Here is a 14,887-nt window from a genome sequence, read left to right as displayed (position 1 = left end):
GGCAGAACCATGCAATCACTTCATTTCGTTTGTTCTTTGTCCCTATGTGAAATGACTATGTTTTATGGACTAAATTTGTCCATCCCCCCATTCATGTTAAAGTCCTAACCCCCTAGTGCCTTGGAAGGTGACTGTATTTAGAGATGGGACCTTTCTAGAGGTGCTTAAGGTAACTTTTCCACTATGCATTCTGTGTACATCTCCCTAAAAGCCCCAGAAACAGGTTACACGTATGAAAGAGTGTTTATTGCTGAAGATGGAGGAACAAAAGTTAACTATCCTTGAAACTTTGTTTCATCCCTTTTGTTGGAAAAATGAAATTGCTATAACAAAACAATTCATGAAAGGATTAAAAAAAAAGGGGTGATTAAGACAAAATAAGGGCCTTGGGGTGGGCCCTAATTCAGTATGACTGCTATCTTTGAAAGAAGAGATTAGGACACAGACACACAGAGAAAAGACCATGTGAAGAGACAGTAAGAAGGCAAGCTGAGGAGGGAGAACTCTTAAAAAAATCAACCCTGCTGACACCTTGATCCCAGACTTCTCCTCTAGAAAGTGGTTGGAGGAGTTCCCATCGTGGCTCAGCGGGTCAAGAACCTGACTAGTATCTATAAGGACACTGGTTTGATCCCTGGCCTCACTCAGTGGGTTAAGGATAGAGCATTGCCTTGAGCTGTAGTGTAGGTTGCAGGCGTGGCTTGGATCCCACACTACTGTGGATGTGGCTGTGGCTGTGGCTGTGGCTGGCACTTGCAACTCTGATTCAACTCCTAGCCTGGGAATATGCCCCAGCTGTGGCCCTAAAAATCAAAAAAAAAAAAGCTTCAATACTTAAGTCATGAGTGGCCAAGCTTAGACCTTCTCATCTCATTTTTTTCACAATTCTCCTTCATTAATTCTCCAGCCCCTTTCAAAAGCCTCTCTTCTCAGCTGTATTTGTTCTACACACTTCTCTAGCCTGCATCTTTCTCTGCTGGTGCCTTTCTCTTTCTGGTGCCTGGGTCTGGGAAGCTTGTACCACAGATGGCTTTCCTGCCTGAGTCCTGCCACAAACCCTTCAGCTTTTGCCCCTAGCACCAGGGACAGGGATTGCTGAGCTCAGAAAGGGCTGGAAACTAAGTGTGCTTTCATGCTCACCTTGCTTCCTAAGGGGGAATGTTCATGGCTGAGAGCACAGACCTTCCCACCACTCTAAGCGGCTTCTTTTGTTTCTCTAACAGTTTTTGTGCCCTATTACCTGCAGCCCTAAGTGAGGCTCCAGAAACATCACCAGGTTTATTCTGGTTATTCCGTTTGCCTCCCACCATCCCCACCAGCTCTCTGCTCTACGTGTGGGAGGCTGATTTCTGCTTGCTCACATCTCCCTGCATCCTCACTGGCAGCTTTCTGGTCAAGTTCAGCCCATGGTGGCACAAGAAAGCTGGAAGAGAGAGGTATCAGAGATGCTGACACCCTAGCCAGGTTTCCAGCCCCCACAGGGCATCCTTCTTCCCTTCATGCATCTCCAACATCCAGCTTCTGGTTACAGCTCAGGGTGGTAACCGTCTCCCACGCTTGCTGACCTCTGGGTGCCCTTCCACCCCATGCTTGATCTCATAGTCATGCCCAGGACTCGGAAAGTAGTCCTTTCATTGATGTTTCATTCAACCATCTGACAGTCATTTCTGTTTCCTGCCTGGACTCTTGACTGAAATATGCTTTACGTAATTTTTAAACTTTAGTGTTTAGGAATGCTGTCTCAGATCTGTTAGCCTCTTTTTTTTTTTTGTCTTTTGGGGGCTGCACCGTGGCATATGGAGGTTCCCAGGCTAGGGGTCGAATCAAAGCTGTAGCTGCTGGCCTACACCACAGCCACAGCAATGCGGAATCCGAGTGGCGTCTATGACCTACACCACAGTTCAAGGCAACGCCGGATCCTTAACCCACTGAGCAAGGCCGGGGATTGAACCCACCACCTCATGGTTCCTAGTTGGATTTGTTTCTGCTGTGCCACGAGGGGAACTCCATCAGATCTATTAGCCCTTTGTTAGACCTCCTCAGGCAACAGCAGCTTTAGGGCTAATCAGGGGTGTGGTGCTCAAGCTCCAGTCACTATGGTGATGGGCTCTGAGGGAGCATCTCACCCCCACATTGGGTGGTCCTGCCATCTTTCACCATTGTTGGCACTGTGGTCACTGCTCCTGATGAAGCAAGTGTAGAGTTGGTAGAAACAGAATCACGGGGCAGAAGTCACACGTACCTTGGATGAATGTGGCCCAACAGTAAGGATGGGGGCCCCAGAGAAACTGAGTTGCGTGGTGGTGATTTGGGAGGGATGCTTGTGGAGTCAGACTATGCTATGTTAATAGAACCAACAGATTTCCTGGCTTCCCAAAAGGGTGCATGTGCTTATAGTCTATCTTTTTGTGCCTCAGAGAAATTTTGGTAGCTTAAATTTTTTTTTTTTTTTTTTTTTTTTTGTCTTTTCAGGCCACATCTGCGGCATATGGAGGTCGAATGGGAGCTGTAGCCACCCATTCTAGGCTAGGGGTCGAATGGGAGCTGTAGCCACTGGCCTATACCACAGCCACAGCAACCCAGATCCAAGCTGTATCTGTAACCTACAGCACAGCTCACAGCAACGCCAGATCATTAACCCACTGAGTGAGGCCAGGGATCAAACCTTTGTCCTCATGGATACTAGTCATATTCGTTTCCACTGAGCCATGTTGGGAACTCCCTTGGTAGCTTAATTTATTTCAATAACTCATGCTTGGAATCCGAATGTTGTCATAATATTGGAGTGGTTATAATATTGGTAAGATTTTTAATAGGGTATCTGCTGTATTTTTTATAATTCTGGTTGGGAGGGTGTGTCTGGTTGAATGTTAGTGCTATTTTTATGGCTCTTAAGGTATTAGATGACATAAGCTTAAGAGCAGATGGGAAGACAGAGTTTCAGGGGAAAGACCAAGAGGGAGAGAAGGCCTCACAAAGTCAGGCACAGACACTGAGAAGATGATGTCAGCCCAGCTCCGGTGAATGCGTTAACACTGAGGGACCGTTCTGTGTGTTGTGGTTTGTGTTTGTCCTAAGTGTCCCTCTTAGAGTTTGGAAAAACAGTATCTGATATATTTGAACTGACACCTTTATACATCATATTTTTCCAGAATGAGGTACTACATAAAATTTAACTTGAAGCTTTTATATCTTAGTTTTCAAAGAGATATTATATATATATATACGCACATAAAATGTAGAAATACATTATGACTCTATTAAATTAACCATTGTTAAGTGGAGCACAGAATGTTTTTTTGTTTTTTTTTTTGTTTGTTTGTTTGTTTTTTTTTTGTTTTTTTTTTTTGTCTTTTTTGGTTGTTGCTATTTCTTGGGCCGCTCCCACGGCATATGGAGGTTCCCAGGCTAGGGGTCGAATCGGAGCTGTAGCCACTGGCCTACGCCAGAGCCACAGCAACGCGGGATCCGAGCCGCGTCTGCAACCTACACCACAGCTCACGGCAACGCCGGATCGTTAACCCACTGAGCAAAGGCAGGGACCGAACCCGCAAACCTCATGGTTCCTAGTCGGATTCGTTAACCACTGCGCCACGACGGGAACTCCTGGAACACAGAATGTTGGATGATGAACCAAAGTTCAACAGCAGACCACAAGAGAACTTGATATAGGTTTATTATTCACAGGTCTGGCAGGAGTACATAGCACACCTGGAGAGGCCACATAGGGAGGCTGAGGCAGGCTGCAGACAGAGAGAAAGACAGGACATGGGGCACATGCCTTTATTAGGGTCCATGGGTGGAATGCTTTGGGGTTCCTGGACTATAGCCAGATCCGTCAACTCAAACCAAAAGAGCAAAAAGTTTTGGTAAGCCCCTGAGGTCTTATCTAAGGGGTGTGTGAAGCAGGGAGACTGCTGATCACAAGGGCTGCTGGGAAAGTCCTATCAGAGGCTTACATTTGCTTGTGACTCAGGGCTGCTATTCAGGGTGTGCACTTGCAGTGGGGCTAGTGTCAACAGTCCCTGCAGGCTGTTTGGCAACACAACAGATGCGGAGACGGCAATGTTATCAAGTAGTTTAGCTAAATTCTCAACAAGATAACATATAACATATATAATATATAAATATTACATTCCTTTTTCATCATCATAGCAACTACTGGGTTTTGAGGAGGCTTGCAAGAAAATCACAGGATGATGTGAACCCTGAAATAAACCTCTTCCAGCAAGATGTGGCATCTTAGCAACACGAGCTCGGTAGCGCTTACAGAAAAGGGCATTAACTCTGTACTCTTAATACTTATCTTTATTATGAAAGTGTTTCCAAAGTAAAATGATCCTCATAATAATGATTACTTCCAGAGATCAAGAATGAATAATTATATTTTCATATAAAAATCAGCAAAACACAATTAACAATACATAAAATAATTCTAATTGGCTAACAGTACATCATTCCATTTCTGACAGAGATGCTCAAGCACTGAATTGTCTTAAGAAAATAAGAAAGGTTTTGTCACCTATCCTATTTCTCACAGCAAGTTAAAAAAAAATCAAATCCCCAAACTAACCCCTTCCCCCTAGCATGACACCAAATGGCTATGGAGGTAACTGATCATGTGGGTAAAGACTTGATGAAAATCATGAGCTAAGAGGCTTTATGAAACTTTGGGAGATCAAACTTGGAGGGTGTTTTCCATGTTTACATGAATGAAGCTCTAAGGTAAAGTTCCAGAATCACCACATAACTGTTCCTATTACAGAGCAAACTTCCCTTTGGCAACAAATCTATAAAAACCCTTCATTTTCTAAGGGTAGTTTCACAATGACAGTTTAAAAAAATTACTGTAGATCCAAAAGAAAAAAAAAACTGTCTCTATAAAATCTAATTTTTCACTTAACATAGAAATTACACCAACAGCTGTTGTTCCCTGGTTGCCAGGCCATGCAACATATACCAAAATAGGAAGCCGAACTTTCATGGATTTGTGTTCAAGGAAATAGGCTCACAGGGGCACAATATTTTTTAAGAAAAATGGAATCAGGCAGAGAAGGAAGTGTGGTACACAAGTGACACAAACGCTGCTGGCAACTCAACAGCCAACAAGTGACAATATTCTGGCTTCCTTTTATTAAGAGTTCCAGGAGGCTTCAAGGAATATGAGTGAAAGAGAGACCTTAGCCTGATGGTCCCCTCCCATTCCTTCCTGAGCCATCTTGAGAATGCTTAGTCTTGAAGAGAGACCATATCAGGTGCCATCTGCCTGCAGAGACTTTCATCTCTTTGATCCGATGGGGTCTTAGCTTGTGGCCATTTGGTAACATGCCTTTTAAAAGGCTTCTGGTTGAACTCACATTGGAAAGACTAAGGTTCTCCTTTGGGTGCCTGCTGATGTTGTTAATAGTTTCTTATGATGTTTATTTCTCTAATACAATTTTCTCCAAAAAACCCAGCCTCAGATAGGCTTCCTCTGAGTATATGTTAGAGGAGTTCCAACAGCGTAGAGTGGGCGAGTGGACGGGCATCCTCAGCATCTACTGAGCGCCCTCTAGGGGAGGGGAGGGGACCATGCATATGAATGCAAACCAGAGTGTTTTCCCAGCCTAGTACTGATGAAGAGTTAAAATGTGGCCACAGTGAACCAGTGCTAACTACTATCTGGTAATCTGAGAATGGCACAATTTCATTTTACCAAAAGAAACTTAAATCGACTCTGGGGACAAAGATGTCTTCGTTTTAAAAAAATAGCTTGTTGCATTTTGCATGAACTGTTTGTGATTAAGAGTCTTCCTTCCATGGACAGTATGCTGGACAGAAAGTACAGTATTTAGAGCTAACTGCATTTTCTTTCTCCATAAACGTTACTAAGAAGCTGAAAGTGCCTTGTTAATCACTTTCCCGTCAGGCCACTTGGATCTGATTTGATTTTTTTCTATTTGAACGTGAGATACATTTCATGGCTACTACTATTTATCCACAAAGGAGGAACCAGCTAAAGACAAAGAAAAAAAAGGTAAACTAATTAGAATCTTAAGACTTCAAATAGCACGTGAAATGTAAACATTTAACCTCTATTTCCAAAGGATTTCTTCAAGCCTCTTTGGACATAATGACATCATCACACATACTGACAAAGAAAATTATTTAATACCTTTGGAATTATTCTGTATACTTTTTTATTCTTCAGATTAAGAGAAAATACTCAAATATTCAGGCAACTTTGGCATTAATATTTCCAAGAAGGGGACAAAAATAACTATCAATGCAAAACCATGACCAGATTGGGAACAATCATGGGTGTCCATAAAGTTCTCCCAGAAGAGCTCTTGTGTAACGACTCAGGTAAGCTGGAATGAAATATGATTTTCATGCCCAAATAACAACGAGGTTGAAATACACAGAGTGGAAGATTTGGACTATTTTCTACCTAAGGTGCAAGCATTCAGTTGACTCCAATTCAAATTCTACCAAATACTCAGAATGGAAAGTCTGGCAACAGAACTGGACATTTTGAGGTTCACCCACCCTTTTGGCTAACGGTGACCTTATTTTATCTTGCTAAAGAGTTATTCCTCTCACCCAATGGCTTGCTTTTCTTGAAGAGCCTACCTCTCTTCCTAGTTCATCTTTGTCAGATGCCTGTTTCATTACCTGATGGTACCTTAGGATGCCATCTATCTCACAGTCTGGTGGGAGTTGGATATTAAATAAAATCCTGGGGTGAAGCAGCAATCATATGGATTTTTTCCAAGCACTTAGTTTAATAATCCAAAATACTTATAGTTGCTCCCTTTTTCTCAATATTTGCACCACTAAATTTGGAAATGGGAACTATTTAGATGCTAACGTTAAGCCTTCCATGATCTTAGCTCTGAGGCCAAGAGACTGAAAGGAGCCTACCACTCTTAACTGTGTGGGTAGCACAAACAGGAAGTGGACAGGGAGGCGGGAAGTTTCTATTACACATGGCGGATAGTTTTGATGAAAAGAATACGGATAAGGATGAGTTGGTGATATTTTGGTTTTATCACTTTTTTTTTTTTTTGAGAAACACACATATACCTACATAGATCACACATTTTTATATTATTTAGTGACCCAAGGCCGAATTCTACTTGATTTTCTACACCCCCTCAAGCAATCTAGAAAAGCTCTAATATTGGTGAATAAAAGGTTACTTCTTCTAGATTCCCTCCTACATACCCCTTTGTACCTTGGTAAGGGTTGATTGTGACCAGGATGGGCTAAGTTAATTAATGGGAAACAACATTTTCACTAACCTACAGTTGAACTTACAAAACACACTTCCAAAGCTATGGCCTGGCATAGGGAGAAGACAGGATCTGGCACATATATTTCTCTCTCAGCCTCATCAGGCCACCATGGGAGAGCAGTCGACAAAGATATATTAATTCTTCATCTTAAAAAGCCTACAAATGCCATCTTGCCTAGTTGAAAAGAACCTTTGCACTAAAATGTCAAGTTAAATAAAAATCTATACATACATAGAGGACTGTGTTAAGGTACTGCCATTGGTCAGAGAGGCTCTGAGAATTCTCAATCCTCCTTCTAAGGGACTTTTAGGAAAAACAAAAGCTTGTTCAGATGTCTTTGCTAAGGATAGACTTAATTGTCTTCATTTCATGCAATGCTTCTAAACCTTTAATTTACAAGCAGAGCTTCTGAAATTATTCTTCTCTGCTCAAGAGTGTCAGATGATCCAAATCTGAACACACTGTGACTCTGGTTTATTGCACCCATCAGCGGACTTGCTCTAGACGCTAAAGCGAGGCAGAAGTCACTCTTCTGTTCCATATTTTGGTTGATAAGAAACTTTCACCTTCTGAAAAAATGTTTAGGTATAACATCCTTGCTGACACTTTTTATATATCTACATTTTAGCAGATGTTCAGCTGACTAAAAGTACTTCTGATGTTTAAGGATCGGTCCCACAAACTCAACCATCCACAAATCACACTCCTAGGCACATCCCTGTTCTGAGAAATGAAATAATAAGGCTTTACAAGGAGAAGTAGTCACACTATTTCCTCAATAAACAAGCAGACATATTCCTAAGTCTCTTTAATTATTACTATGGACCATACCAGAAACATACTGTTTTGTAAATAAGTGGGGGAAGTTTTAATATTACAGAGAAAGGTTTTTGTTCGGGAGTATACTTTTAACACTCAGGTTACACACTGTGGGCACGAAGCTTTATTTCCATTTTTTAAAAAAACTGAATTGAATGAAAGGTTTTGAGCGGGACATACACTCCCTAGTGTTTTTCTGGTGCCTTCACTAGCCCTGACTCATCCATTGCTATCACTGTATTGTGGTTTGGGACTCTTGCTTTAGATGATGGTCTTTCTGATTTATGAAATAGTTCTAATACCTTTTTATTCCCCTTACTAAAAGTTGAGAGAAAAGAGATAAAATCTTTGGTTGATGTGTATGATTTCCTTTTCTATTCATAAATAACACTGGCCTGTAAGAGACTAAAACTTAAACTTTTTAGTTAACTTTCTCATTGCTGAATACAATTTTTATTGTGTTTCCAGAACTAGCACTATTTGAATAAAAATTCCTGGAAACTGAACAGGTCTCCAAAGAAGCAAACAAAGGGACTTAAAGTGTAACACTGCTCAGTTTCTAGTAACAGGAACTGCTGTTATGTTATGGGTTAAGTTTAAGGAGAAAAGACAAAAGGTAAAATGGTCTTTCTCCCATTGGCTTTATTTTGCTCAGAAAAATAAAAAACATCCAGATCAAATACAAGATAGAGCACTTTCTCGAAAGCTGTTTGCAATAAAGTGCTTTGCGCCAGAACTGACTTTGGCCAACTCTTAGAAAGTCTTTTTCTGTCCCCAAATACACTTAGCTTCTCCTTTCTTTTCACGACATGACAGAAGACTGTGCTAATGACAGGGGTGGTGGTCAAATCTGGTTGAAATCTGTTCCCCTCTTTATGCTGTTCTCAGGTCCTGGGACAGATTCCCAGTAAGAAGAGGGATTTCTTGGTAACTATGCCCTTAAGTAAAAATCTCCTTTTAGAGCCAGAGCACTGATCCCATAATAGAGAATTAAAAACAAACAAACAAACAAAAAAAATCCCTGTACCTGCAAAGTTAATCCCCACCTAGTTACATTCTCATTGAAAAAATCTTGGCTGTGTGCACAAGAAATCAAGTCTATTCCACAGCAATTTAATATGCACAAACATTTTTAAGTCCTCCAGTAACCACACTCTTGAATTGGAACAGCTAATTGACCCAAGAAGAGTGACAATTACAAAAGCGAGCTCATCCTGTTTAAAGTTTATACCAGGAGAAGGGTCACTGAGACTGTACAGGCCAGTTCAAAATGGGCACTGTAACACAAACAAAGCAAAGCTATTTGGAGCTGTACGAGAACCTTGCACTGACTTTTGCTTGCTCTAAGTGACAAATTAAGCCAATGCGACCGGCGGATTGGGTTATAGCATTAGAAAGGGGTAGAAGCAGGTGGAGCGTCTCCTTCCCTGTCACGAACCCAGAGAGTAAAAGGAGTGAGGAAACCCTTTTTTGTCCACAGACTTACAAACAAATACAAAAAATAAATAATATTCTAAGACAGTGCAAATGCAAATACTGTTCCCTTGTGCCAGTTACATACAGCATGCCTACACATAGAGAACGGGACTTCTTCATTCACAGACAGGACATACGGCAGTGCACTACTCAAAATGCTTTGATAATCTTAATTTTTGTTTCTGGTGCTGAGATACTATGAAAGGAACCGCATTTGCAACTTAGTAAAGACTTCCAGGAATAAACAGTTCACTTTGTTTGGGACTTCTGGTTTGTAGGAATTAATCATCCAGGGAGCAAGGGCCAGTGAGGAGATACCCGTTGGTACCACTGGTTCCATTGGTGGTGGTCGCAGTGTGGGGGCTCTTCCCCGGCGGTTCTGGGTCCTCCTCATCTGAGCTGGACTCAATATCACTTCGATCATCCTTGGATACCTGTGGAATGCAAGAAGGTGAGTGCACCCAGGTCCTAAGGGATCATGAAGGTATGGCATGCACTCATATATGAAGGAAAACAGATCCAAGTATTAAAAAGCCTGAGAGGAGAGGAACACTGCCAGGGTAATACATTCCCTTTCATTGAAGATACCCATTTGGGTGACAAAGTCAGTTATCAAGGAATGTAGGTGGAATCAGGCATCATAGGTGGCTAGATTTGCTGACGTTCTTAAGGTGCCTTTGCATATTGAGAATATACTAGACCATAAATCCCACTCTTCCTGAAAAAGTGGCATACCATGCTACTAAGGTGACACTAGAGGAATTTGGTACCTATGGATCTATTTCTTCTCTGATGACCATACGCTCCTTGAGAATCATCTAAAGGCAGCTCTCGATTAACCACAAACGAATGGAGATAGTCACTAGCTCTGACCATCATTGACATTTGATGTCTGACCATCAAAACATCACTCTTATTTGGCTTTTTTAATGCATTCTTTTATGATTTTTTGTTGTTGTTGTTGTTGTTTGCTGGAATTAAGTCGAAATTTTGCTTTAAATACTACGTAACAACTAATGGCAGCAGGAGGCATTTGGGGGCACTTGCTGGGTGAGGTCTAGTTTACAATATTTCCCAAGGCAAATCTGCTGACAAAGATCACCATGAATTGGCTCCCATCCATCTAGGATTCTTCCATCCTCCATTCAGTCTCATTAGTCATGAGGAGGTAAGCTAAGGTACCAGGATAAAAATCTACAAGTTACCATGGAGGATGAAGAAAATATATGGCCTAGCAAGGAAGGGATGTAGGAAGAAATTAAGGAAATACGCCACTGCTTTTAATATTAAAATAGTTGAAATCTCCTGCTCTATGTCTACAACCTGGTAAGCATTTTTATCCTTATGACCTTTGAGTAACTGAGCGTCATTTACTTATTTTCTAAGTGGGGTGGCAACAGGGACCTGGTGGCTCTCTTGGCTTCACAGAAAGTTTCCCAATCTAGTCACCTGTGATTCTCCAAAAGGTGGGTGGGGAGGTTGGCACAGTCTCCTGGGAGGTTTCTCAGAATGAACTGGGGGGCTTTTCTATATCTTATCCTCGCTGTGTCATCACACCCCACCCTCCAAATGGAGATCCCTGCAGCCCACAGCCCTGCCAACTTGAGAAGCCACTGTTACTGCAGGAGAACGCCATCTCCTGTCCCACCTCCCTAGGGTGGGGTGGGGACAGAAGGAAGTCAGAGCTGAGAACTGCTCCTCTAGTCTAAGCAGAGATGGCTGAGTAAACACGTAAAAATGGACCTCACTCCCCACTGCCCCTTCGGATGAGACTCAACCAACAAGGACCATCTTCAGGAAGACTGAGATATGGAAACACCAAAATGACTGAATTATAAGGATACTTTAACTTAAAAAAACAGGTCACAAAGATAGCATTAGGATAAAAGCTCCACTACATTTAAAAATCCACTAGTCATCTATTAAACTGCTAATAGGAATGAAAACTCGTTTTAGAGAGTGATTAATTTACATGTGCATTCTTAGTAAGAATTATTTTTTAATTGCATTTGGGAAAAAAAAATCTATACTTATATTACCTTCGAAGAAAGGAACAATTTAGAGTATCTGAAAATAACCCACAGGAAAACAAAGTCCATAACCTATGGCCAAGATGACTCTTACTGTCCTAGGTGAGCAGCAATGTTAATTAAGATATTTTGGTAGTTCCCACCATGGCACAGTGGGTTAAGAACTGGACTGCAGTGGCTCAGGTCACTGCAGAGGCTTAGGTTTGATCCCCAGCCCAGGGCAGTGGGTTAAAGGATCTGATGTTGCTGCAGCTGCTGCTTAGGTTGCAGCTGCACCTCAGATCCAGTCCCTGGCTTGGGAATTTCCATATGCCATGGGTGCAGCCACTAAAAAAAAAAAAAATTGAAGCCTGAAATCTGGAATAAAATTAATGATTATCTCTTTGTAAAGTTGAAGGAGTAAGCTGGAGAGAAGACAATGTATCTGGTGGAAGCAGCAATGCAATGAGGATATAAATCACTGAATCCATGGCACCACTGCATCTTCTGAGACTGCTGTCATAGTGACAGCATCATGCACATTGATTTAATTTGTATTCAAATGAGGACAGAAATTCATGCTCATTTTAAAGAGTATGAGGTCACAGAGGAAAAAAACAAACTTTTGCTTCTGAACAATTCATTGCTCAAAATATTTTGGATTTACATAAGAGCTGATGCCAAGAACTGGCTTCCTAGTATGTGACTAGATGCTCCAAGTCCCCATACCGAGGACAAAGTGGCCATATGCTATCCCACGGCCCAGGGCAGCTCTAGCCAAGAGCTGACGCTCCTTTCTGGACCATGCTAATTCTCTCCCCTACTTAGTCTGTTCCTCCTACTTTCCTTTGGTCTATTTCTTGTTTTTTTAGCCAACATGTTAAACACCAATGAAAGAAATTCCTCTCCTTTTCTGCTGAATCATGCAACATTTAGCAGAATGCAAGCTTACACAAAGGGGCACTAACTGAGCTGTTCCTAGCATCCCTCAGGAGCTGGTGGGAGTCTCTGTTAGAGCCTCTAGTCAGTGCCAAGAGATTAGACAGAACAGTATGCACAGAAACAAGAGCACCGGGGTGCTCCTCCAACAGGCCAACATGGGACCAGGACGCAGACAGAGAGAGAGGGGTAAGAAACTTACATGTAAAGGGTTCCACTTCCCAGACTTCCAGGTTGGCAGAAGAAAGAGAACAAACAACGAAAGTAAGAAAATGTCACAGAGAACCTTCCAGAAAAGTCATTGCTCTACACAGAGGGGTTGAGACTCAGGAAGCTTTATTCAAATCAGCTTCATGAGCCCATTGTTAACCAAAGAGATTTGACTAAAAAAAAATTTTTTTTTTAATTGGAGAAGCCATAAATGGGCATACTGTCTCAAGCTAACCCTTCTCATAAAAAAAGAAAATTATTAAATTCTGCTTAGTATAATCAGAGAAGGACCAGGGAGACAGAAAGAATAGGAAAACAGCAAATAATCTATCTCCACTGAATCTAAAATTATAAATGCGGATCATTCAGCAAAGCAATGCTAGAAACTTGAAAAAGTCAACTGAACAGAAGAAAATGAACATTTGTATGTGTTTCCAAGAGGTTATGCTAGATTTTGAAGGAAAAAAAAAACCAGTTTTGATGAAATTTTAAATCATAAATAATGTTCTTATTGATTCAGAAGAACCCCAAACCATAATTTTCTGGGACATATTGGAAAGGGCGAGTTTCATCTTACCTTGCCTTTTGAAATAGCTTTGCAAGCTATTTTTACGATCAAGTAAGACCAGAAGCAGTTCAAGCCTTGTATTAGTAACAGCAGTAGGTTAAAAACCCACCAGGAAGGGTAAGGTCCAACAATCTCCCAACTTTCAAATAATGTGGTATTTAACACCCTAAGGAAAAGGAGAAAGTAATCATGAACATGACTTTTCACTCTGCCTTCAAAGGAACTCCAGTACCGCACAGAAACACAAAGTCAACAACATCCACTAACTGCTCCCTGCGAGGATGGTCTGAAGGTTGACCAGGTACTAAGACGAACCCTTGCCTGAACAATAACCCTGGCAGCATGACCTTCCTTTGGGTTTTAGCTTGAACAGTGTACTTGTGCTCCCTCTTCACTTTTATTGTCATTTCTTCCATTCATTTCCATTACTTTTTTTTTTTTTGCCTTTTCTACAGCTGCTCTGGCAGCATATGGAGGTTCCCAGGCTAGGGGTCGAATCGGAGCTGTAGCCACCAGCCCACACCAGAGCCACAGCAACTTGGGATCTGAGCCACATCTGTGACCTACACCACAGCTCCCGGCAATGCCAGATCCTTAACCCACTGAGCAAGGCCAGGGATCGAACCTGCAACCTCATGGTTTCTAGTCGGATTCATTAACCACTGAGCCACATCGGGAACTCCTCCATTAGGTTTCTGATAATGATTCTATTTCTCACTGCTTGCTAAAAGGCCTGGATTGTCTTTGAAGTTGCTTTGGGTCTTTAAGTAAGTGTGAGGAATGCCATTTAATTACATGACATTGCAAGAAAAAAAAGATTAAAATTAATTCCAGAAACAGTTAAGGTGAAACTATATGCCTAGAACAAGGGAAGTCAGAATATAGTTAAGACCTAATCCCTGTCATCAAATGATTTATAGTCTAGTAAGGGAGCCCCTAGAGGGTTAGGGTTAGGGTTAGGGAAAGAACTGCCCATGGAAAGATATCATATTGGAGTGATGCCTTGAGATGAATGTTGGAAGGAGTTTTGTTTTGTTTTTTAAATTATTAGGGAGTTCCCTTGGTGGTGCACAAGTTAAGGATCTGGTGTTGTCACTGCTGTGGCTCTGGTTACTGCTGCGGCACAGGTTTAATCCCTGGCCTGGGAACTTCCATATGCCAAGGGTGCAGCCAAAAAGAAAAAATAAATAAAGTTTAAAGATTTACTAGAATAGGAGTTCCCATCGTGGCACAGTGGTTAATGAATCTGACTAGGAACAATGAGGTTGCGGGTTCGATCCCTGGCCTTGCTCAGTGGGTTAACGATCCGGCGTTGCTGTGAGCTGTGGTGTAGGTCGCAGATACGGCTCGGATTCCCAAGTTGCTGTGGCTTTGGCATAGGCCAGTGGCTACAGCTCTGATTAGACCCCTAGCCTGGGAACCTCCATATGCTGTGGGAGCGGCCCAAGAAATGGCAAAAAGACCAAAAAAAAAAAATTATTAGAATATAATGAGTATTCTTAGTGTGTATCTGAGGTAGGCAAAAGTATTTGAAGTAATCGTTCTGTGATCTGCCATCAGAACCAGGATGGAGCTGCCACATGGGGCAG

General features: G+C 41.8%; 1 protein-coding gene across 3 annotated transcripts in view; it reads right to left on the bottom strand.

Annotated features, from left to right (window-relative positions):
- Nucleotides 1-4,290: 4,290 nt before the first annotated feature.
- The window catches only part of CERS6 (ceramide synthase 6), a 334,531-nt gene continuing 323,934 nt past the window's right edge, over nucleotides 4,291-14,887 (bottom strand). Inside the window, exons 9-11 of one of the 3 annotated variants that reach the window (XM_021075469.2) lie at nucleotides 13,308-13,464; nucleotides 12,723-12,746; nucleotides 4,291-10,006 (exon numbers count right to left, since the gene is read on the bottom strand). In XM_021075469.2, the coding sequence (XP_020931128.1) occupies nucleotides 9,854-10,006; nucleotides 12,723-12,746; nucleotides 13,308-13,464 (334 nt within the window). In that variant the 3' untranslated portion in view covers nucleotides 4,291-9,853. The remainder of the gene's footprint in view (nucleotides 10,007-12,722; nucleotides 12,747-13,307; nucleotides 13,465-14,887) is intronic. The other 2 variants (XM_021075470.2, XM_021075471.2) reach the window with 2 other exon arrangements.

Source organism: Sus scrofa, chromosome 15 (assembly GCF_054392235.1).
Source record: "Sus scrofa isolate SSC_HxYL_T2T_F1_AM1 chromosome 15, Sscrofa_HxYL_maternal_Yorkshire_Landrace_v2.0, whole genome shotgun sequence".
Lineage (NCBI taxonomy): Eukaryota > Metazoa > Chordata > Mammalia > Artiodactyla > Suidae > Sus > Sus scrofa.
The sequence above is the reverse complement of the archived record's forward strand: the minus strand, read 5'-3'. Positions and strand labels throughout refer to the sequence as shown.